General features: G+C 38.6%; 6 protein-coding genes across 7 annotated transcripts; 5 read left to right on the top strand and 1 right to left on the bottom strand.

The window, feature by feature from the left end:
- Nucleotides 1–24: 24 nt before the first annotated feature.
- On the top strand, nt 25–3,425 carry LOC108045239 (M-phase phosphoprotein 8). 2 transcript variants are annotated; one of them, XM_017124496.2, is made up of 4 exons: nt 25–682; nt 1,555–1,698; nt 1,890–2,314; nt 2,792–3,425. In XM_017124496.2, exons 1-4 carry the CDS (start codon nt 245–247, stop codon nt 2,811–2,813), a joined length of 1,029 nt encoding a protein of 342 aa, XP_016979985.1. In that variant the 5' UTR covers nt 25–244; the 3' UTR covers nt 2,814–3,425. The 2 variants fall into 2 exon arrangements, with proteins under 2 accessions (XP_016979985.1, XP_016979986.1); XM_017124497.2 differs by having other exon boundaries at nt 1,890–2,345.
- A 328-nt stretch (nt 3,426–3,753) lies between these two features.
- Nucleotides 3,754–5,302, bottom strand: LOC108045242 (NADH dehydrogenase [ubiquinone] flavoprotein 2, mitochondrial). The gene is made up of 3 exons (XM_017124499.2): nt 5,147–5,302; nt 4,504–5,022; nt 3,754–4,002 (listed from the first exon to the last, which is right to left on the bottom strand). Exons 1-3 carry the CDS (start codon nt 5,183–5,185, stop codon nt 3,832–3,834), a joined length of 729 nt encoding a protein of 242 aa, XP_016979988.1. The 5' UTR covers nt 5,186–5,302; the 3' UTR covers nt 3,754–3,831.
- Nucleotides 5,303–5,739: 437 nt separating this feature from the next.
- LOC108045185 (chemotaxis regulatory protein ChePep-like) lies at nt 5,740–8,620 on the top strand. Its single transcript, XM_017124412.2, has 4 exons — nt 5,740–6,146; nt 6,206–6,496; nt 6,728–6,915; nt 6,996–8,620. The coding sequence occupies exons 1-4, from the start codon at nt 5,939–5,941 to the stop codon at nt 8,604–8,606; spliced, it is 2,298 nt and encodes a 765-aa protein (XP_016979901.2). The 5' UTR covers nt 5,740–5,938; the 3' UTR covers nt 8,607–8,620.
- Nucleotides 8,621–9,489: 869 nt separating this feature from the next.
- Nucleotides 9,490–11,503, top strand: LOC108045184 (aspartic and glutamic acid-rich protein-like). Its single transcript, XM_017124410.1, has 3 exons — nt 9,490–9,593; nt 9,655–9,930; nt 10,275–11,503. Exons 1-3 carry the CDS (start codon nt 9,536–9,538, stop codon nt 11,501–11,503), a joined length of 1,563 nt encoding a protein of 520 aa, XP_016979899.1. The 5' UTR covers nt 9,490–9,535.
- Nucleotides 11,504–11,915: 412 nt separating this feature from the next.
- On the top strand, nt 11,916–13,194 carry LOC108045261 (coiled-coil domain-containing protein 137). Its single transcript, XM_017124533.2, has 2 exons — nt 11,916–12,050; nt 12,103–13,194. The coding sequence occupies exons 1-2, from the start codon at nt 11,968–11,970 to the stop codon at nt 13,010–13,012; spliced, it is 993 nt and encodes a 330-aa protein (XP_016980022.1). The 5' UTR covers nt 11,916–11,967; the 3' UTR covers nt 13,013–13,194.
- Nucleotides 13,195–13,461: 267 nt separating this feature from the next.
- LOC108045262 (transmembrane protein 41 homolog) lies at nt 13,462–18,459 on the top strand. The gene is made up of 4 exons (XM_017124534.2): nt 13,462–13,913; nt 14,085–14,340; nt 15,558–15,686; nt 17,441–18,459. The coding sequence occupies exons 1-4, from the start codon at nt 13,892–13,894 to the stop codon at nt 17,949–17,951; spliced, it is 918 nt and encodes a 305-aa protein (XP_016980023.1). The 5' UTR covers nt 13,462–13,891; the 3' UTR covers nt 17,952–18,459.
- The last annotated feature ends 6,584 nt before the right edge of the window (nt 18,460–25,043 follow it).

Genomic DNA, 25,043 nt, shown 5'->3' with positions numbered 1-25,043 from the left:
ATTTTTGATAGATATCGGTGCGGTCACACTTTAATTGTGTACAGTACAGTCGTCACATCACGCCTCCTGTTATCGAAGGCCTATCGGTAGGCCGATAGGAAAATAAAAAAAGTTTTTTCGCGTTGTTGTACTGTCGGGAATTTGTTTTTGCGGCAAAGCTAAAGAGAAGGCAGGGTAAACAATTGGCGCATCCAATACGAGCTGGAATCGAACGACAACGCAAGCCACGAAACACGGCCGCAACATGGTAAAGCTGGGCAAGAAGAGGGTGGTCGAAGAGCTGACCCGCAAGAAGCTGGAATCGGAGGGCAAGCGAAAGAACGGTGCCGCCCCAGAAAGCGATAACGAGGAGAAGGACCAGCCGGGCTCCAACGGGGACACCATCTCCTCGGCCTCCCAGTCGACGGCCAGCTCCGCAAAGAAGCCGCTGGCCAAGCGCAAAGCCCGGTCCACGGTGCGCTCCGGTTCCGATGACAGCGACGACCTGCCCCTCAACGGGAACAAGGCCTCCTCCGCCGGCGTTGGAGCATCCGCGCCCAAGAAGCGCAAGCTGGAAAAGCCCAAAGCCACCAGCCACACTTCTGCCGCCAAAAATGGCAAGAAGGCCGCTCCAGAGGATCTCGTGGACGATGTCGAGCTGGCCAACAGCGATGACGAACCGGAAGCCGAGGAGGAATACGAGGTGGGACCTGAAAGAAAACATTTAAAGCCCGGTAGTCTGGTTAAGTTCAGTTTATTTAATTAACCCAGACAGATAAGTTTAAAGTTTTGTACCCTGCAGTTGTTATTATTATGGTTAAATTATTTATTTACCATAAACTATCTGATATCTGAGGTACTATTCTATATTGAGGCTTGGTATGGAGGGAATATCTAAGGCACAAAAGAAAAATCATATTTCCAAGAATTAAAGGAATTCAACGAAAAAGTGCGCGAAGTTTAAGCTAAATTAGTTTGCAACTTTCCAAAGGAAAGTTTCTTTTAAATCAAGCTTCTTAACAAGTGCAAGTTGCAAATATCAATTGATTCAAATCAGATATATATCTTTTAAAAGAATCCTATAGATTTTGACGAAATATGAGTCTTACAAACAAATTTATCAACCTGTAGTCCTGTAGACTTGTACTAGAAAGACTTGTTCATAAATAAGCATAGTGTTTTATTAAACTCATGTCCAATTGTTCAAAGAAAACTGCATTCCCTTTTTAAAGTAGCTGCTTTAAAAACATAATTCCCTCAAAACAGTTTATTTTCTTAAACGAATACGTACAGTTTTTGGAACAATTCATTCTCTTATTAGTTGTTTTCGAAACACGAACTAGAAAGGGAAATCGATCTTTTTAATGAGACAGAAGATATTTAGAAAAAATTGGTACAGTTGTTGAGAAAAATATAAATGTCCTGAACGGATCAAGAAACTCGGTATCTTTTAAACTGTAAGTTAACTTTAATTGTAAGTTTATACTTCAGATATTACAACCTTTTATACTTGATAACACGACTACAATAAGTTCTGATCAGACCTTCTAATAAGTTAATTACAATCTTTTTAAGGTGGAGGCGATCATAGGCCACAAGACAATGCGCGGCGCATCGTACTTCCTGGTGCGTTGGAAAGGATACAATAAGGATTCGGACACATGGGAGCCAGAAATCGATCTAAACTGCGACGACTTGATCGCTCAATTCCGTGCTAAGGTAATATTCAGATATGCTTTATACATCATTGGCATTATAAAAACAAAAATCACATTCATCAAGTGTAACCCTCCACTGGGTATAAATAGGTTCCTTCCAATTTTCTTTAATTTCTAAGAATGTAATTAATAAATAATTATTTTCAAGAAATGAACTATTTATCATACCTTTTCGTCAACTCCATCGTTAAGAACTCAAAGCCGGACGCAAAATCAAAAGCCAAGCCCCCCCTAAAGGTCGTGAAGAAAAGCGGAGCTGGCGTAAGAGGACGCCCGCCAGGCGGAGCAAAGAAGACTGCTACCCCAGCTGATCCTGAAAAGGAGTGGGTTGTTGAGCGGATCATTGACTTTGTGGACGACGAGGAGGGCGGTCTGTACAGGATCAGGTGGAAGGGCTTCGGCGCCAAGGATGATACTTGGGAGCCAGAGTCAAATCTGTCCTGCGAGGGGTTGATTGAGAAGTTTAAGCGCGACCTGGTCACGCAGAAGAACGTAGATACCAAGGAGCTGCGCGAATCACCCAAGAAGACCAAGCGACTCGTCAACGAATACTACCCTAGGACGAATCTTCACAATCGCATTGAGCGCTCATCGAAGCGTGCTGCCGCCAAGAACCGGTGCGTTTAATATCTCTATATACAAAATAAGGTTAGAATAATGACACAGTTCTAAAGTAATTTATAGTAGATGCTCTTTGCTTTCTTGTAGTTTGAGTCTTTTTTTTTCATTTACTTATTTGTATTTTATTTACGTTTTCGAAAATTCCCAATTCCAAAATTCCATTTAAAGGCAGATACCAGAAATAAAAAAATTGATTTATGCTTATGCTTATCCCAATAAGTTCTTAATTAAAGAATTTAAACTTATATTTAAATATACAATTGGAAAGATCAATTTTTTTAATTTCGTTGTTAAAAAAAATATTTTTTTTCTTTACTAGCTTATTTATTTTTATATAACTCAACGTTGCTGCTCCATTGTTATTTTGGTTCTTTTAATTGTTAAAGAATAATTATTATCTTATTTCCTTTTCACTTTTTTGAAGTTTGTGACTATATTACTATATGATAATTGATATCACTCTTTACTTGCAGTGTATTTTACGGCGAGGACTGAGGAAAGGTGGCGGCCCCGCCCCCTCGAAATGGTCGTCGGCGGAGGCGGCAACCTTAGAATTTTAGTGCATTTTGATTCCTTTTTTCGGCGTTGGTGTAAGGACACACGCGGGCGGTGTACGTGAAGTGTTGTGCGAAATTGACAAGGAAGGATTGAAGGAGCAAATGGGGCACGGACCGAAAGTTATCGCCCCCGAAATCCTGACAAGAAACCCAAGCAAATACAACACATTTAAAAATACAATTTACCTAGCACTTAAGTGAGGTCAGGCGCTCGATTGCAGCACGGTATATATGTAGTATTATATCTGGTTGTGCTGCATTCAACCAGCGTAGGATATAAGCAATGTAAACCTAGACCTAAACACACAACTTTAACCCTTAAGCTGAAATTTAATAATTTGTAACCTAAGTTTTGTCTCTTGAGTAAATGAAGTCCTTCGCAAGTAATTGACACAGCTGCAAATAGCCTCTTAACTTTTCTTCCCAATCGTCTCCATTTGAAATATGTATACAATAGTGTACACAAAATAATTACATAATAATTAGCAAGGAGGCGCAGCAGTCTCCAGTATGATGAATAAATGTAAACCATGTCAAAAATTCACTCCAATTATTGCCTTTTCTCTGGGGATTCTCTGGCGATTCGTTTTGTTTTTAACATTTTTAATTAATTTCAAGTGTTAGTATTTACTTTACGTTATCAATTTATTTAAATATAATTTGTTCACATTAATTGGACTTTATTCTTCTAAATGCCTCAATTGAAGATTGAAACGCATTAGTTAAAATCATACTTAATGTATATCAGTAAAACAATTTTTAAAAGGACCAAACTATATTTTAATCGGAAATGTTACCTGAGCATGCAGCTATTGGTTGCATTTTTTATCGCAAAAGTATTTGAAGCTTCCCGAAAAAAGTCAAAAATCACTTATCAATGACCTCTAAGAGTTGCTTAACATTTATTTAACTTTCGTTCGACAATCAGTGATAGGTGCTGCTCCATTGCTAATCCTCTAAAGGCCGGCCTGCAGTCCGAAACCAGGTCCCTTGGGCTCCTCACTCAAGGAAGTGGGCTCGCCCTTTGGCTCGCTGGCAAAGCGACCGTTTCGTGGGCCAGGGGGCGAAATTTTATCCGCCTTCAGGTCGTTTAGGATGTCCTGCATGTCCTTGGCCGTCAGATCCTCCTGCAAAGCAAGGAAATCGTTAATAAAATACATATTTTTGGTTTCCTCTTTGGACAATCTATCTAGTTATTATATACTTTAAGAAATCTAAAAATTATTAAATGTTAAGTTTTAATAATTGAAATGGTTAGTCAATCTTAAACTCAAATTCAGCTATTAAAACTAGAAAACAACTAATAAAAAAGGTAGTGAAAACGTTTAAAATAAGACAAGTTGTTTAAATTATAACGGGAAACTTAATAGCAAGCTTTTTACCTCTAAGTCATTCATAATTATTATTATTAATTTTATCTTTTTTTTTTAACAAATATCCAATAAATACATTTAGTTCCTAGGATTTCATTAGCTCTTTGCTGGTTAACAGATTAAGATGATTAATTTCAAGGAAAAAAGCGAGCTATCCACTACATTTACAATCAAAATTTGTAGTTTGGCCGGTTATTAGCACTTCAAAGGGTGTGGATGTTAAGGGACCTGGAATTCCTAGCTGAGAATGCTTACATAGTAGTCATCGTTGATCGCCACCATAGGGGCATTGACGCAGGCGCCCAAGCATTCGACCTCCGAGATGGTGAACTTCCTGTCCTTGGTGGTGTCGCCAACGCCGATGCCCAGCTGCTTCTTGCAGGTCTCCAGGATGTCGTCGGAACCGCGCAGCCAGCAGGGCGTGGTGGTGCACACCTGGATGTGATACTTGCCGGTTGGTTTGCGCAAGAACATCGTATAAAAAGTGGCCACCTCGTAGACGCGCATGTTGGGCAGCTGGAGGATCTCGGCCACCTTGTGCATGGCGGAGATCGGCAGCCAGCCGTATTGGCGCTGAGCAAGATCGAGCAGCGGGATCATGGCGCCGCGCTTGTGACCCTCCGGATAGATGCTGAGTATGGCCTCCACGCGCTTCTTGTTCTCCGCCGTAAACTCGAACGGGATGTTGGGATTATCCTCCGGCGTGTCGCGATGCACGAAGAGATTGTCGCTGGCCCGGGCACTGCTGGTGGCAATTGCCCGGATATTGGCACGCTGCAGAAGAATCACAGATCCTTAATGTTATTGTTTTCCTGGCACGAATTATATAACCATGGCGGCAGGTAATCGCAGACTTCCTGACCACATTTATGGTTATTTTGGACGGTGCATTACTCACCACAGCGGCCAGCGTCTTGGAGGCACAATTCGTCAGCATTCTGGCGTTTCCAAAATAAAGAAAGGCTGAAAATTTGCTCTTATGTGAAGTTCGTTGCCTGCTGTGAGTTTTTTTTTGACAAGCACCTCTCACAGCTGATTTGTGGGGTCGTGTTTTCCAACACTGACACGGGCGGTGAGAGATGGTCAATCGAACAAGTTACTTTTTCATTAAGAATATTGCATTCTATAAGAATATAGAACCCCTTTTGAAAATTTTCGAAAAATGGCTTTGGAGATTTGTGACCAAAAACTGCACTTCCAAGTCCATAACTTTTCTTACAGACATCCGATTTCAGAGTGGAATACTTCTAAATGATTCTGGTTCAATTCGTTAAAAATTTGTGTTTTCAACTTGGCTTGTATTTTTGGGTCAGTTTTTCGTCATTTTAAATACCCTTCCAAACTGTCAAAAATTGCTTTGCAGTAATATGAAATTAAAAGTTCGTTGCCTCTTAAACAATCTATCTCTAAAATTCCAGTTTTATTTCTATAAAAATCTAACGACTATAACAAATATCTTTCATACGAGCGATCGAAAAATGTATTGAAAAATCTACCTGAAGCTATGTTATTTTTAAGCATGGAAATACAGAATATTTCATTTCTGTAACAGCGTATGGCTGTATTATTCTAAATAGTGTTCACATATACATTTATACATTTATATATCCGATATATTAATAATTTTCTTGTTATCAAATTTGGAATTGTTTTGGCGATATATCGCAATTGCTCAAATGTTTCGCATTAAATGCGTCTTCCAACACTGTCCAAAAAGTCGATTGACCTGCTAATCGGAAAACGCGCAAACTTACGAAGTCAAAAGACGTCAAACGAAAAAATGGAAAAGTATCCGCTCGCTAGAGAACTTCTCGGCCAAGATGGCCAAAACGATGAGAAAATGGCACAAATTGAGGAAGAGATCATGATAAAAAACAAATTGAACGCCGAAGGAGAGGGTAAGTGCGGAGAACCGCATAATCCTTGAGATGTCCCAACATGTTTCTTTTTGTCACAGTGATTCGCCCGAAATTGGAGGAGCTGATGTTTGACACCACTCTGATCAAACAGGGAGGCGCCATTGTGGAGGAGATTACGGCCCAGATGGAGAAGATGGATACCACCACGAATAGCTGCCTGTTTGATGCCATGCAAATCGAGCACTTGCTCGAGGAGGTCGGGTTGCAGGACATCCTGCGCTACAAGGTTCAGCAACAGGAGCAGAACACCCAGCGCCAACTGGCAATCCTCGAGGAGCAGATAGTCGAGGAGGAGAAGCAGAAGACCATCCTCGAGTCACGCGATATCGGTAAAATCATGTTTCTTTGTAACTTAAAAAATCTCTTTCGTATTAATCGTGTTATTTCGCCACCTTACCTAACAATAGCCTTCATAGAAAGCTAAGCCCCCAATATTTAAACATTCTTTAAGTAAAACTTATACGATATTTGGGTAGTGAATGTTATTAATCCTGTTATTACATTATATAATTTACCTTTACTTCAATGATTAAATTATTTTTAAATATGTTCACTTCTAGTTCATGAATATCGCTTGGTAAAGACCTCAAGAAATGAAGCCGAGAATAAGCTAACTCCATTTAAACAAGAATTAGACCAGTTAAATCGCCAGGCCATAACGTCGTTTAAAGATTTGGAAGAACTTCGTAACAAAAAGATAATCGCTGTTGTACAGATCAGCAAGGATATCGGTAAAATACAGTCAAATGTGGGTACTTTCTTAATAACCAAAAAAAAACTGCAGCTCAAATAAACTTTCGTGTTATAATATTTTTTCTCATTTTTCAGATAAAACCAAGTGATAATGCTACAATCGATAAAAATCAAAATCACATTAATCAAGAGAATATTGTTGCCAAGAAAGTAACAAAAACCGTTGGTCCAACATCGTTGCAACAGACTCAAGTAAAACCATCTAATGGCAGCGGTTCATTATTTCAGTCATCTAAGGACTTTCTCAAAAACTTTCTGTTGAGCAAGCCCACAAAGGCTGGCGATGAGAGCGACGATAGCAACGCAGGTACAAATCAAAAAAAGAAGACGCCGCTGCGATCCATTTTTGTCCATCGTAAGAAAGAGGCGTCTGTTTTCTCTACTAAATCGCCATCAAAAAAAGTTCGATTTGCTCCTGATCCGGAACTAAGCCAAATTTTTGAGTTCGAAGTAGAAAAGCAGGATTCGGGTTCAGATTTAAAGGAATCAGAAAAACCTAAAGAAGAATCAGTGGAGAAACGAGAAGAATCAGAAGAGGAAACAGAAGAATTAGACGAGAAACCGGAAGAATCAGAGGATGAAGAATTAGTGGAGGAACTAGAAGAACCTCAGGAGGAGGCAAATACAGAATCAGAAGAGGAAACGAAGACATCAGACGAAGATGAGGAGCAACCAGAAGATGGTTCAGAGAACGAAGTGGAGGAAACTGAGTCATCAGTCGAGGAATTTAATGAGGAGAAACCAGAAGATGGTTCAGAGAACGATGTGGAGGAAACTGAGTCATCAGTCGAGGAATTTAATGAGGAGCAACCAGAAGATGGTTCAGAGAACCAAATGGAGGCATCACAGAAAGAATTTGATGAAGAGGAACCAGCTGAATTTGAGGAGCAATCAGACGAGGGATCAGAAAACGACATCCAAAACCTGGAAAAATCGAAAGCAAAATTGGACGAAATTGAGTTGGATGTATCGGATCCAGAACTAGACGGATCTGTTGAGAAATCGGGATCCGAAAGTCAGGATTCCGGATCAGACGAAGAATTTGATGAGGAGCAACCAGAAGATGGTTCAGATAACGAAGTGGAAGAAACCGAAGCAAAATTGACCAAAATTGAGTTGGATCCAAAAATGGACGGATCTAATGAGAAACCGGGATCCGAAAGTCCGGATTCTGGATCGGACGATGAGACATCGGGAGGGCAAGAATCAGGCGAGGAGGAGAAAGACAAGGCAACCACAAAAATGGATAAGGTGGCAAAACCCAATCTAGAGGGGCAGAAAACAATTAACACGGGGACGAAGCAGAAGTCATCCATCAAGAGCGAGAATAACCTGAGCTTTATCCCCGAAACTCCGCAGATAATCAGTGTGGAGCGTATTTCAGCACCTAAATATTCAACTTCAAAGGCAAGCGACGACTTGCCCAGCACCTCAACCGGCACTCGCAACCGCTATACAAAACATACCATAGTTGTCGACGAGGATAAACCAGTGGCGCTGGACAACCAGAAATTCCCCATGACCCAACCTCTGCCTATGCACTTCAAGCACCCATCGACCATTTTCGAAAGCAATGATGACCAATCTCTAAATTTCAACTCTCCCAATAACGATCTCAACGATGATTTCCTCCTGAATTTCAGTGATGATAATGCTTCGCTTACTGGGAATTCATACATCTTGTAATTAAATAATTTTTGGATTTAGAAAGCAGTTGAGCAGAGAGAGCTCTGTTAAAATACCAGATATTTTGGTTGACATAAAATTAAGAACAAATAAGTTCCTAAGCCTTAGAGAGCTGTATACTTAACTCACTCTGGTAAAATAATACCAGAGCTTAATAATAACAAACATGTTGTAATTTTCTATTTTTAGTGATTAATTTGAATAAAATATAGTAGTTCAGAGCAGAAGAAAATAAAGTATGTTCAAGTCCATAAGAAAGCGCTTAAATAATACATTTCCACATTGCAGGCTCTCCAAAATCACCAACAATCCGCCCGAGAAAAACGACGAGCAGCAGGTGCCCTTAAATTCCGCCAGTTCAAAAATGGTTTTACTGAAATGTGACCAAAAACTGCACCTACAAGCTCATAACCTTTCTTAGAGACATCCAAAGGGGCATACTTCTAAATGATTTTGAATTAATTACCTAAAAATCTATTTTTAAATCTTGGTTTGTGTTTTAGGTTGATCTTCCGTCCTTTTTAAATAACCTTTCCAAATTTTCAAAAAATGGCTGCAGAAAATAAAATTATAAGTTCGTTGTCTCCTAAACAATATTCAAAGATATAGTAATTTTAAAGGTTTCTAAATTCTAAAAATACTGGTATTAAGTTACTTTCTGTCCGTGGAGGAGGAAGATTTATTTGGCCTCCCCGTATATTAATAATTTTCTTGTTATCAAACTTATAGAATTTTTTTTGGCGATATATATCGCAGCTGCTCCAATGTATCGCATTAAATGCCACTTCTAACACTGTCAAAAAAGTCGATTGACCTGCTAATCGAAAAACGCGCAAACTTGAAAAGTCAAAAGACGTCAAACGAAAAAAAGGGAACATTATTCGCTCGCTAGAGAATTTCGCGACCAAGGTGCCCAAAACGTTAAGAAAATGTCGCAAATTGAGGAAGAGATCAAGAAACAAAACGAACTGAACGCCGAAGGAGAGGGTAAGTGCGGAGAACCGCATAATCCGTGAGAGGTCCCACCATGCTTTTTTTTTTGTCACAGTGATTCGCCCGAAATTGGAGGAGCTGATGTTTGACACAACTCTAGAAAAACAGGGAGGCTCCAATGCCCAGATGGAGAAGGCGGATACCACCACGAATAGCTGCCTGGTTAATACCATGCAAACCGCGCATCTGCTCGAGGAGGTCGAGTTGCAGGACATCCTGCGCTCCAAGGTTCAGCAACAGGAGCAGAGCACCCAGCGCCAAATGGGAATCCTCGAGGAGCAGATAGTCGAGGAGAAGAAGCAGAAGACCATCCTCGAGTCACGCGATATCGGTAAGTTTCTGTCTCTTTTTAACTCGAAAAATCTTAGTGACAAGGCATTATTTGACCACCTTAGTTAATTAATATAATTTCAGCATTCCGTATTAAAATTAGCATTTAACAATAACAAAAGCTATCATACAAAAGTAGACGTCCAATATTTAAATATTCTTTAGGTAAATACTCTAGAAGTTTTTACCGGGTACCATTTACCATTTTAAAACCTATATGATATTTGAATAGTGAATGTTATTCATTCCGTTATTAATTAATTGAATTAAACTTTATATAATTTTAAAAGCTATGGCATTGTCACATAACCTCTTTAAATTATTTTTAATTGCGTTAACTTCTAGATCATGAATGTCGCAGACTTCATACAGCAGACGAAGAATTTGATGAGGAGCAACCAGAAGATGGTTTAGAGAACGAAGTCGAGGAATTTAATGTGGAGCAACCAGAAGAATCTAAGGATGAACCAGAAGAATTAGTGGAGGAACTAGACGAATCTCAGGAGGAGGCAGAAGAATTGGAGGCGGAATCAAATAAAGATTCAGAAGAGGAAACGAAGACATCAGACGAAGAATTTGATGAGGAGCAACCAGAATATGGTTCAGAGAACGAAGTGAAGGAAACGGAGTCATCAGTCGAGGATTTTAATGAGGAGCAACCAGAAGAATCCGAGGATGAACCGGAAGAATTAGTGGAGGAACTAGACGAATCTCAGGAGGAGGCAGAAGAATTAAATAAAGATTCAGAAGAGGAAACGAAGACATCAGACGAAGAATTTGATGAGGAGCAACCAGAAGATAATTCAGAGAACGAAGTGAAGGAAACGGAGTCATCAGTCGAGGATTTTAATGAGGAGCAACCAGAAGAATCTGAGGATGAACCGGAAGAATTAGTGGAGGAACTAGAAGCATATCAGGAGGAGGAAGAAGAATTAAAGGAGGAATCAAATAAGGAATCAGAAGAAGAATCGAAGACATCAGACGAAGAATTTTACGAGGAGCAACCAGAAGATGGTTCAGATAACGAAGTGGAAGAAACCGAAGCAAAATTTACCGAAATTGAGTTGGATGTATCGGATCCAGAACTGGACGGATCTGTTGAGAAATCGGGATCCGAAAGTCAGGATTCCGGATCGGACGATGAGACATCGGGAGGGCAAGAATCAGGCGAGGAGGAGAAAGACAAGGCAACCTCAAAAATGGATAAGGTGACAAAACCCAATCTAGAGGGGCAGAAAACAAATAACACGGGGACGAAGCAGAAGTCGCCCATCAAGAGCGGGAATAACCTGAGCTTTATCCCCGAAACTCCGCAGATAATCAGTGTGGAGCGTATTTCAGCACCTAAATATTCAACTTCAAAGGCAAGCGACGACTTGCCCAGCACCTCAACCGGCATTCGCAACCGCTATACAAAACATACCTTAGTTGTCGACGAGGATGAACCAGTGGCGATCAAACGTCGCAAACTGGATGACAAGAAATTCCCTATGGCCCAACCCCACCCATCGACAATTTTCGAAAGCAATGCTGACCAATCTGACGATAATGCATCGCTTACTGAGAATTCATAAATCTTGTAATTAAATAATTATTGAATTTAGATTTCTCTGTTTAAAATAACACATATTTTATCTGTATACTTAAAATAATTTTATCTGTATGGTAAAATAAAACATGTTAAAATACTATATTTTTATTGATTAATTTGAATAAAATATAGTAGTTCCATAAAAACTACCTTGGTAAATGAAGAGATAACGACTTTTATTTTTATCATTGAATGGATTTTTTTTCTGTGACAGAATACTTATACCCAAACTATTTAAACGATTTAAGAAGATGCAATCATATTTAAATTAAATTTTTTTGGCGCCAATTGCAGATAATTCAATTCCAAAGGTTGAAGTCTTTGCTAAAAGTGTTTCTTGTTTGGTATTTTTGGTATTTCCCAACACGAAGCGATTGGTATATTATATTTGACCACGAGTTTATTGAAGTCGTTTACTTTTGTAAAAATTAAAAATAAAGAAACTTAATGGCTCGTAAACGAAAGATTCCCGTGCGCAAGCACCACGGCGTCCGCGATCCCCTCAAGCAGCAGGAGCAGAAGGAGAAGAAGTATGTTCAACTCTATAAGAAAGCGCTTAAATAATACATTTCCACATTGCAGGCTCTCCAAAATCACCAACAATCCCCCCGAGAAAAAGGACGAGCAGCAGGTGTCCTTCAAGTTCCGCCAGTTCAAGCAGCTGGCCGATGCCACCAAAACGGGCAAGCGGGTGAAACTGGCCCAAATTGGCCGGGAAGACAAACCGAAATCTGCGCCAGGAGCCAAGGCCAGTGGTGCCTCCAAGGAAACGCGGAACATCAAACAGTTTGCCAACGAAACGGACGAGGATTACCTGCGCCGTGTGAATCGCATAACCAATGCATCCGTTAAAGAAGCCCAATACGAGGCCAAGTACGGCGTGAATGTCCTAAGGAACCCCAAAACGGGGGAGATTACCGTCCAAAAGAGGCCCAAAAACGAGATTGACGAGCTGCTCAAGCAGAAGCAAAAGGAACGCCGTTTGGCGGGGAAAAACGCTCGAAGGAAGCCCAAAGCCGCACAGAAGGCTACTTTGGATGCCAAGACCAGCCGGGAACTGGTCAAACGGGCCTACAAGGAGGCCCAGCAAGAGGTTGATATTGAGGAGAAGCAGAATGCTGGGCCAACGGAGTACAAACAGGATGTAGTCGCCTTCGGGGAGATCGTCCATGCCCCGCCTTCCCTTAAAGTACTGCCACGCAAGGCAGCAAAGAACGAGACGGTGCCGCGGCCAGGACGCAAGACCAATCTACTTCTGAAATCTATACTAGATCCTGAGAAAATCCAGGACCAGCAGGAGGATGAAGAGGAGAGTAGTCGGGCCAAGTTGGCGGCCAAATCAAAGAGCATATTTAAAACGCCAACCAAGGCCCAAATGAAGGGCAAGCGAAAGGATCTGCCTTTGGCCACAAGGTCCATGCTCGAATCGGAGCGCAACAAAATGGTTCTATTGTACCGTCAGCTTAAGAACAAGACGTCAGCGGATGCCTGAAAAAACTTAGACTAGATCTTCACGACTAATTGATTTTTTTACCCTAAACCTAATCACTTAAGCTACGTAAATGCATTTGTTAATTACTGGAATACAAAAGTCTTTGTATTTTGGTTTGCAATGTTTAATAAGATTTTTAGTAAATCTAGTTTTTTACCAAAAAAAAAATTACAAAGTTATAATCGATTTGTTTCTTAATATAAATTTGGACAGATATTCTCAATTCGTATTCGTGGTAAGTCCAAACAAAATCAAAGTGGCTATGTTTTCTGGAAAACCAATTATTACAGTTTAATCGGAATATTTATTAAAACCGTAATTAGTTTTCAATCGTAACATTAATTTAAATAAAAAGACTAACGCGCCTCTTTTTTAGTGTGACCAGCCTGAAGTATATGTTTAATCTTTTTTGGTATATTTAAAGTATGTTTGCAACATTTTGTTTGGCATAGAGCAACCCAGTTGTCTCAGCCACATTGGACGCGACGGAAATTTATGAAATTAATTTAATTTAGTTAAATTAATTTCTCGTCGTGAGTGCGCGTCTCGATGGTCGGTCAAAATTAACAGTTAAAAAATACAAGAATAAACCAGCAGGCAGCGTCAAATCTATTGTGTCAACACTTTGTTAGCCAACTTCTTTTTTTTATATTGATTAAATTCATTGTGAGTACACACACACCCACATACATACATACACACGGGCACGCGGATAGAGAGGAAAACAACAAATTGTGGCTGGCGCGCAAATACACACACATAACCATAACAATTGATAAATTGCTTAGACGCTAAATGAGTCAATCGTATAAGCGAACAAACGCGTGAAATAAATTCGTTGCAGAAGTTTTAAATAAGGTTTACATCGCCCAAACCGCAATGTCTTGGTGCACTGGTGTGGGTGAGTAGTTCTTGTCGGTGTGCGTTTTTGTTGTTTTTGCTTATCAGCTGGTACTTAAGTACGGTGATTAACCCGTAGTTAGTGTGCTGTCTGCAAAGCAAAGAACGCTGATTAAACAGTAGTCAGTCGGTGGTGATTAAAACGACACCTTCTCGTTTTTCCCCCCTCTAGACATGTCTGATAAGGGCATTACGATGCGCAATGGCAGGACCAAGGCGCCCCAGGAGCAGTCGCAGGATCAGGTGGTCCCACAGTTGGCGCAGGAGCAACAGGACCTGAACCCACAACAAGCAACCCCGCAAAAACAGGCCATGTCGCCCGACGAAAAGAAGGCCACTAAAAAGTCCCTGGTCATCGTGGCGTGCATTTTCGTGGCTAGTTTGGCCACCATGTGCTATGTGTACGCCATATTCCCCGAGCTAAACGAGTAAGTCGGTCTATCTGGGCTTAATCCGCCACGGATGATGTGTCCCCAGCGCATTCGTGCACCTGTAAGGTGTTAAGTGGGTAAGGTGTGTGTGTGTGTGCACGGTCTCGCTTGATTTGCGAGCAGAGATGACAGTGTAAGATCCGCTAAATGTAGCTAGATCACATCTAACTACGGTTAAAAAAGACAACTTAATAACAAATATCCGTCCTAAGACAGTTGGTTAAATTTCCCAAAGAAAACCTTTAATTTTTGTATCTGTATCTTAAGCAAAAGAGGGAATAACAACTTGTTAGACATTACTCTAAGTATATTGATTTGCATTTTTAGAAAATGAAATTCCTCTTTCTGTTGTACTGTTGTACTTTTCCGAACCGGAACCTTCGATTGTTCCTCGAAAATCATGTTAGTCACAGACTGAAATAACAAGCAATCATTTTGTGAAAAGTTCAAAACGTCTGTTTATATATGTACATATATTCTCCCCTTGATTGAAATTTGATTTGCATTGAATCAGCAAGTCATCGCATAATCTCTTAGTTTTTTGTTTGTCAAATTTATTTGGCAAACGCAAGGGGTTGAAAACGATCAGTGGAGATCACTCTAATCTTTTTTTAAGTCCCTGCTAGATTCACTTTATTTGTTTTGTCGTCAATTGATAATGTGGTGAAGGTTTTCTTATCTGCTTTTTCTTTTTGTCTGTGTTTTTTGGGCATGTTATTTACCGTTTTGCCATATAGTGATTATAAGGCAATTGCAATAGTTACCAAATGATAATATCTTTTACAACATTATAAAAGCTCTTATCTTTTGCATTGTGTGTTTGCTTCCATTCAAGAGGCGTATTCAGGGAGTAAAGATAAGAATTTTTTACGAATAGCTATAAATAGTAGAACGTTTTACGAACCTTTTATTCCATAGAATAGTACAAAATTTAATTTAAATAGTAAAATGTTATTATCCGTAACAAACTATTAGTAAAACTTGTTGAGGAACTTTATACTTTTAATTTTTGTATTTAGATAGGTATTACCTTTATTTGGTTAAGACTATAGTAAAATAGCCACATTCGGCTGGAAAATGTCGGAATCTACAGTTCTATCTGGCGAGAGGGTTTATTCGCACACACACACTTATCGAGTCACGCCACCAATATAATATATATACTTATACATATGTCCTATGTTTACACCTTGTCTCGCTTCCGATTTCCGCAGGTCGGAGAAACAACATTTGAAAATTCCGCGTGATATCCAAGATGCTAAGATGCTGGCCAAGGTCCTTGATCGCTACAAGGACATGTACTATTTCGAAGTGATGTTCGGCGTGGTGGTCGCCTACGTATTGTATCCTTTTTGCCATATCAAAAATCAAGAATTTGGTATCAAAAATCAAGTATCAAAAATCGGTTAGACCGATTAGATTAGCGTCAAAGAGTTCTTTTGTCCGGCACGGTGACCTTGACCCGAATACCAAAAAAGAAGGTCCCCCGCACAACAAACTATTCACGGTCGGTCGTATGATCGTGTGTTTCTTTGCCTTAATTAATGCACGATCACCGATCGGCGGTCATATTGTGCATACTAATTACGTGGGGAGCACGCGGAAGTGCGAGTGCGATGGCTGTAGGAAGCAGCAGAGCAGCTGTTGTTGCCTTCCCGCTCGCACTCCCCCACGCACTTACTACTTGCACTCTCTAGAGTGGACCATAGTATGTGGGGGTTTCCAAATCTAATCTAAAGAAAAAACCTCGAATAATGAGGTGTTTTCTACCTAAAAAATATTGTGAATTATATTTTAAAATTTTAATTCATATTCATTGTAGTGAGCGTTTTAGTGATAAACGGATATCTTGATAATTGGATCTAAATTCTCAACCTATTTTTAAAAGCTAGTCAGGGTTAAAAAAAATGGTGCCACATTGCGTATGAGTAATAAGTCTTACTCACACTTACGAAGGGGTGACATATTTGTTGTCCTTCAAGCGCTTGACATTTCCCTCTAAAGTAATATTACAGTTCTTAAAATTCAAACACTAGAAAAGCCAGATTTTTTTGTTACAACATCCTAGGGCTACAAGTGAAATATTAATTATTAGGGCACTTGGTAGATTTTTGGATTGAATGAAGCAAAATATTGACTGGCTTATGTTTGAAGATAACTATGTACATAAAATCCATAACAAATATTTTTTTTTAGCTTTAGATTAATTAGAAGCATTGAAAGTTTAATTTAATTAATAATTGTACTGGTTCACTTTAATTCACTTAACATGAGCTACCTCAAAAATTGACTTTGGACATTCGAGTGACGCATTCTTTGTGTTTGTTGCTGTTTTCGCCTCAGAAATCAGCTGAGCTGGACACAATTTTGTTGTCGTCAGTATTTTGATTTGTCTGCTGTGTTTAGTGCTCTCTTTTAATTCAATTGCGTTTTTAGACCCCAGCCAAGGCAGCAAGAAAAAAGCAAAAGCAAAAGCAAATACGTAACTTTATGGCCGTGCGCCAGTGTGTGGGTGAATATTTTTATTGCCCCCGTGCAATTGTTATCGGGCATTTGTAGACTACGTGGTCCGATGCCAGATGATACGAATCTGCGGGATTCTCGGGGTCTTTCGTGTTGATGGGGGTGTCATTGTCAGTTCTTGGCGTCTATAAATACCCGCCCAAAGACGTTCGAGCACGCGTCCAACTAGTCGTACGATCTGCCTTTTAATCCCAGGCACAGGGATTCCTAGAAAATGAGAGCATACGTACATAAGTACTTTACTAAGAAACCACAGTACTGGAACATTTCAACTGGGAATTGCCCCTTATAATTGTTTTTATTTGTAGAACCAATGAGTAAAACCAGAATTTTAAAAATTTTTTCGATTGATAAGCAAAAAACAACAACATATATATATATATATATTTGTATATATACCATTATTATTTAGACACTTAAAGATAAGCTTTCCATATGGGAACATGCTTAAGAACCCTTTTAAATCCAAGGAATTGACTGTTAACCAGGTATCACTGTACATAATAATTCAGCTATTATTCAGATCGAACCGCCTGCGACTGGTTGCCTTGACCCAATTGAAATTCATTTATAGCCTGCAAACATTCGCCATTCCCGGATCGCTGTTTCTGTCGATTCTACTCGGATTCCTGTACAAGTTCCCGATCGCCCTGTTCCTCATCTGCTTCTGTTCGGCGCTGGGCGCCACATTATGCTACACACTTTCCAATCTGGTTGGACGCCGCCTGATCCGGCACTTCTGGCCAAAGAAGACCAGCGAGTGGTCGAAGCACGTGGAGGAGTACCGGGACAGTCTGTTCAACTATATGCTATTCCTGCGCATGACGCCGATCCTGCCGAATTGGTTCATCAACCTCGCATCGCCGGTGATCGGTGTGCCGCTGCACGTCTTCGCATTGGGCACCTTCTGTGGCGTGGCACCGCCCTCTGTAATCGCCATCCAGGCGGGCAAGACGCTCCAGAAGATGACCAGCTCGAGCGAGGCCTTCTCCTGGACCTCTATGGGCATACTGATGGTCTGCGCCTGCGCCTCATTGCTGCCCGGTCTGCTCAAGAACAAGTTCAAGCACAAGAAGGAGGCGTAAGCTGCTGGAGGAGTGCCGTCCACAGTCCGATATATATGCTATTCCCCAAACTGAAACCAAAACAACCCGAAAAATCATTAAATGTAATTCATACACTACAAAAAAAAAACACAAAACAAAAGGTAAACACACAAACCGCGGTAAACGCGGCAAAGAAAGAAAAAGCCCGCCCCAAGAGAATATTTCGAAAAAAGCCACTTCGGGTCTCGATCCACTATATTTAAGTCTACTACAAAATATCTGTGTTTATCCTATTATTACATTATTAATTTTTTTCTAAACGTATTCTTACCAACAACTTTTGCATCATATATTTCCATCAATTGTTTTTAAGTTAGTGAATTTTTGTTTAGTGCTATTGCAGTATTTACTAGAAAAGTTCTCCTATAAGTAAATCAAATTAGCAGAAATCCATTGAATATTACGCAACGTATGTAAGTTAAAAGAAATTATAATGTATGTATGTGTCTGCAAGTAAATGTTCAAGGAAGACAAATTAAGAAATATGTGTTGTTATTTGGGTGGTAAGAAAATAATTGTTAAATAATTCATTTTGATTTTTGGAGTGGTTTAATATATTTTATACATTGTTTAATATTTTTTAGGCAAAACTATAATTTGAACCTCATATAGTTCTTGGGAATTGAACTTATTATACCAAATATTATTATTATTTTTAAACAACTAATGTCTTAGTGTTTTAACAAACTTTTACTGTGTACCTTCTTTTGAAATATAACGTTTTATTTTGATATTAAGCTACCACAATCAAGTGTTGTCAAATGACTAAAAAAATAGCTTTTTGTGCAAGCTTTTCAAAATTTTGGCGGTAACTTTAAATACTCAGTTGCAGAACTTTTGCCTTCTAGCCTCTTACCATTTAAATTTATTCCACCCAAAACTTTTGTTTCCCTTGACGCTTATTCCTTGTTGTGATATTAATTAGCCTTTGTTATTGTTGGGCCTTTGTTTTTGTTTTTGTTCGGCTGTCTTTATTTTTCTTTTTCTTGCGGTTTTGGCCGCCATTTGATTTGTTTGCTCAATTAGTTGGGCGAACTTTTTTAAAAGGATTAACTGGAGAGATCCGTTTTCGAAAAATATTTTTAATTCACTTTAACTTTGGCAGTGACTTTCGGTTGGCCCACGAGAATTGTTGTCAACAGTCTGGAAGCTTGTGGTTTGTTTTATTATTAGAAGGTTTCCAGACAGACTGTGCTACAGGTGTCCCCCACACACAGTGCCAGAAAAACCATAGAAATTGTGCCGAGCAATACAAGCACGCACATCATGGCTCTTATCTGCTGTAGTCCTGCTCTTGGTAATTGATTTAGGTTTCGTGTAGTGAAACATAAAGGCCCGTGATGAAGACTACAGTGCTGATTGGTTATGAGAAATCCCGTTTTACTTTTAAATATGTTTGCATGACTTTAAAACTGGTAAGAGAGCAATCCTGCCAAATGTACAATAAATTGTATTGCTCTTAAATGTAATTTTATAAGCAGACAGAAAATCGGGAAAAGCTTAACAATATTGATTGATTTAAACTAAGTATTTTCGGAACCATATTATGCTTAAGGACTCACAATGTAATCTTATTTATTATTATCATATTATTATTTAGAGTAACATCAACACTATTTTTCTTAGCGATGCAGGACTGTATGACCATGCCAGCATAGAAATTGTATTAACGAGCTCATAATTTCGCCCGCCATGCGTTACATCAGTACAAAGGCGTACGCCAACTTTTGGTAATTGCCTAAAAAATATGCACATCTTTATTGGGCTTAAGTAGTACAGATATGGGCCGACGTGGGTGCTCCGAGTGTTTTTGTCTGTTTCGGGCAACAAATTCTGATCACTTAATGCGCCCAGACAAATGGGAGTGGAAGCGGCAAAGGCAGCCAAAGGGAATCGTAATCGTTTGGAAATTATGCACTTCATTAGTTTGCAGGCACAGGCTTTGTCGAGCGATTTACATAGCCTACAAGGGATGTTACCTCCCACACACCCCCCAAATATCGATGAAAATTTAATTTGAAATTTGATTAATTGGTAAATGGCTCAGAGGCTGAACACATAGGAACGTATGCTTAAACTAAAGCAAAAAACCTCTGCTTCATTTTGGGTTTAATGGAAACCATAAAAATCAATAAACAATTTATCATATTTTAATTCGCTTGAAATCTATTTTAATTTATTTGTTATTATAAAATAAAACTCAGTCTAAACTGGGAATCCCCTATGAATTATATTATTTTGTTGATCCTATGCAAATGACAGATAAATGTAGATGTTTTTATTCATTCTCTTAGTCGTTCATTTCGCACATTTCTATGCTGGTTAACTCCTTTTTTTTTAAACTGAAAGGTTAATTATTTTCGCTTTAATTTCGTCTACCCAAATGTTTTTTTTTGGCAATAGAAAAGCCCAAATTGTGAAACTCAAGTGTGTTGTGTGTGCCTGGGCGGGCGACTCTAATCCACTTTGTAGCCCAGTCTGCCAATTATGCAAATCAATCAAGGCAAGGGAATGGGCTTCACTGGCAAACGTGCTCTTTGCTAAATTTTGCACTGACATCGCACAGTGGGATTTTGTAGCAAATTAACTGTTGAATTGCATTTAATTTATTTAAATAAATATTAAGGAATAATAATAAAAGAAATTAGCATACCCTATTATGTGAGAATTAAAAATAGTTGGTAAAGATATAGCTCAAACAACTTTTACCTATGTTTTTCTATAAAATCTGACCTACAGATAATTTAATATAAGTTTTAAAAAAAAATAATTAATACATTTAACCACTTTTTGAAACTTTTCGCCCAGTGTCGAGGAAGTCAGAAGTCTGAAGGGCCTGGAGCTTGGAAGTGGATCTGCAGTTGGCCGATAATTTAGGCCCTGGCTTGGCACAGATGTGATTTGCATTGACTGACGTGACCGGAACGAACAAAGAGCCCCAGTTTGCTAGCAGTGTATTATTTTTTAATTGGCAGACTCTGGACCCAGGACCTCCTTCATGTTTCGCTTCCAGGAAAATGAGAAATTTAATTTCATTGTCCATCAAGTGCTTATCGAAGGCCACCCGAAACACGCACATGCGTTCAATTTAATCCAAATTCAATTCATTTTAGTCGGTATTCTTATCAGAGCTCTGGACTCTGGCACCAGCCATCCAATCTCAATCTCAATCCCAGTCCCAATCCCAATCCCGATCCCAATCCCTATGCCTAATCGCCTTTATAGCCCTGTCTGTGGCCAGCAGACCAAGGGATCCGAAATCTGAACACGCGCCCCAAAAAAACCTGTACATCCATCTACGCATCCTTGTGGCGGCAGGCCAGCTCCTGGCTTCTTAATTAAATAAGATTGAAAAGCTTCAATTATTCAATAGAACAATAGAAGGGATAGCTAAGCAGAAAGCTGCGTTTCATTGCAATAAGGTTGTCTAAGACATAACATATATATTTGTTTAGTACTAAAATAAAAATGCTTCTTTTGGCTGTCAACAAAATTGATTAGATAGTTTTTTGTCACATTTAATTAGGAATTATTCGATTTGATATACGAATTATTTATAGAGGTTTTTTTTATCTGTAAGAAGTATTTGGATAAAATTATATGTGCTATAGTTCTTTGTTTATTATTTATTATTCTAAACTTGAATATAACTCTTAATACTCTTGGCGATATTTTGTAATTAAGACTGTATAAATGTTGAAAATGGTGTATAAACTTGATATTTTCTTTTGAGATTTTTCGAAAACCCTGCCTTACGGTTTCGTACCGCATTGTTCTGCTTACCAAGGCCATCTGTTATTGCATCTTTTCGGCCGACTGAACAAATCGAAAGCCGTGCAGAAACAAAGGACTTTCCAAGGCGCCCAAGCAGGCCAACTAATTGTAAAGTCAAACAGAAACTGTTAACTAAATGGTTCTTGGAAAAATGACCCAAGGGATGCGGGTTTAAGGGGTCCTTTTTGCAGCGACTTTAATTCGAATTCTAATTCGAGTCCTGACACATTTGCGCCGTCGATTCGCTCATTTGACTGCAGCCACGACGACGGCCATGGGTATTAAAAAAGTTTTCAATTTCGTTGACGTCCTTGAGAGTTTTCTTAGCAGACGAGGTACATATTTTCATCTTGTTGTTGGATATTTAATACCCACTAATAAAATATTATCTGAGTATGAATGCATGTACATACAAAATGATGTAGTGCATGCCCGTCTTGTACCACATTGCGTATACGTAATTTTTCTCTAGGGGCAACAACGAAAAATAAATAAACTGAAATATTTTGTTTTGTCTACCCCAAGGGTTAATTATAAATTGTTTTTTTTACCAACAAATTACAACTCTTCTGTACAATGGAAATTATATATTTCCGAGGTCAGTGATTGATAAATTATAACAACCGAGTGCAGGATATCCTTTCAGTCTGAATTCCTTGTCCTTGCTGCCTTTTTTATTTGTCTTCTGGCGAAAAAGGACACGGACAGGCGACGGCCACCATGGGCACCACATAATTTTAACTTTTGTAGGCCAACATAAATACTTGATTAAGTAAATCCACATTTGTAGACAGACTTGAGACGAGTGGGTCGCCAAAAAAAAAAAATATATATATATATAAATAAATTGAGGGAGCCTTTGACCCGCCGATCGTATGTTGAGGCAGCGACTTTTATGTTGCTCTCGATTTGCATAATTTACCAAACAGAAAAGGCGCGTGGCTCGGCTCCAAAATTATACCCAATTTCGTTGGTAATCAGGTTTAAATGGGGGACTTTACTTGAAAGTTAACCTGTCAATGGCGACTCTGAAAATTCCACAAATCTTCAAGAAATCCCGACCAGATAAATACTACTAAATAAACAGAAATAAATAAAGAAAGCGCCAGCCATACAAAACAAACAATCAACTTGAGTATCTCCCCGAATCGCCGGGCAAATAATGAAGCAATGAAATGGCCAATTTAAATCAATGCGCTTCTTGGCCCAGACAAGAAAAAAAACCGCCAAAAAAAGGAAAAACGGGGCAAAAAACTGAATGGCTAAATTGCCTTTCGGCCAGCTCTTTTCGTTGTTTTTATTATTTCTGCTGATGCTGACCCATCATGGTCTTCTACATGCCATTAAATGTCGCAGATTTTAGACGGATTTCAGTCTGATTCATTTTAGAGCCACAATCAATCGAATGGAATCACCACTTTTGATGGCGAGTACTTTATGGCCGTGTGTACTGTAGTAACATCCAAAATCATAATTTATTTTACACACATGGAATATATTAACAATATTTTATGCTTTTAAAGGCTTAAATGAAGTGTTTTTTTTTGCATGTTTATATCTAATACCAAGTTTGTTAAACTGTGTGCTATGTTTATGTATTACCTTTACACCTCTTTTTTATACCCCTGCAGAGGGTATTATACTTTCAGACACAAGAATGCAGTGAAGGGCACAGTCTCAGGGGTTAGGCAAGGATAACTGGAAACCATTTTACAAAAATTACGACCGCCTACCATAATATTAATACTATTTAAAATAATATTAAATTTTTCAGCTTTAGATTGGTAAGAATATGACTGGCAATTTGCACTTGGACAAAAATAATGAAACAAAATGCATTTTCTATATATATCAATAACCGACAATGTACAGCATACAACATTCAACATTTAACATTAAACACGCAACATGAAATATGCTACATGCAATAAGCTAAATGCAACATGCAACATGCAACATACAACATGCAAGATCCAACATGCAACAAGCAACATGCTACATACAACATACAACAACCAACATGTAACATGCAACATACAACATTTTACATTTAACAATCATGAACAATTAATACTCAGTCAAAAATTATCAATTAAAATGCAACATGCAACATTCAACATTCAACAATAAACATTCAACATTCAATATACAACATTCAACACTTAACAATCAACAATAAAAAATCGACAATCATAAATCAACAATCAACAATTAACAATCTACAATCAACAAATTAAAATTACACTTGATAAATGTTAGATAATATAAAATAAAACCCATGTAATGTAAAATAACATCCACGTAATGCTAATGTAATGTTAACAAAAGTGCATATTGGCCTCGTCATCGTCATTCTTAATTTTTATTCGCCCTCTGAATTATAATTCCCAACCAGTTCTAGTCAAAAAATTACGACCTAGGTGTTGTGGCAGCCCATTAATCAGTTTACTGGGATGACCGGAAGTTCAGTGTGTGTTTCTTGAGAGGATCCAGATGATGTGGTATTACCATTTAATGCCATCTTACTTGGATTGTCCACCAGGATGCAGGATCAAGGACCTTTCAAGGTATGTAGATTATACTATTGTAAATTAATTCACTTAATTAATTATTCAAATTCTAATTCCAGATTGTGTGTGTGTGTGTTATTGAAAAGCGACTGCAAGAGGCTCACAGCGATTCCATCTTACTTTGACCGGATGCACTGCATCAAGGATTTAGCGGGGTACGTACCATTATTATAATAATTAATATACAAAATTACACCTAAAAAGGCAATTATTTTTAAGTGTGGATAGGTCATAATTCCCAGAGGTTTTCCTTAAGAATAGAAAAATTCCATTGCAACATCTCTTTTTTGCAGTAAGTCTTGCAAAATGGGTTGTACTATTTATTTAATATTATTTATGGATCTGAAAAAAACAACGATTTTATTTTCGTCTCTAAGTTTTTTCAATTCGAAGTAGAGCGCAAATTGAACTTTATGATGTCCTGTAACATAATACCTCTAACGAGGTATGCATATAGTAATGTTACTAATTTATTCAAAAAATTAACTTCTTTAATATTGTTTTCAGGTTTTAGGCAAAGCAATTTTTCGAAAATTTGGAATTACTTCCTTCTGAGTTATACGTTGGGTCGATTCTGCTGTTTTTGACTTAAATACTAACTGTAAGAAAAACAAGACTTTGCAAAGTTTCATCCAAATAAAAACTGGGGACTAGTTTGCGTAGAAACGGACAGACGGACGGACAGAAAGAACGACTGGAGATGTTGATCAAGAATATATATACTTTA

This window comes from Drosophila rhopaloa, unplaced genomic scaffold (genome assembly GCF_018152115.1).
Source record: "Drosophila rhopaloa isolate 14029-0021.01 unplaced genomic scaffold, ASM1815211v1 contig_3, whole genome shotgun sequence".
Taxonomy (NCBI): domain Eukaryota; kingdom Metazoa; phylum Arthropoda; class Insecta; order Diptera; family Drosophilidae; genus Drosophila; species Drosophila rhopaloa.
This window is presented reverse-complemented; position numbering and strand designations above follow the sequence as displayed.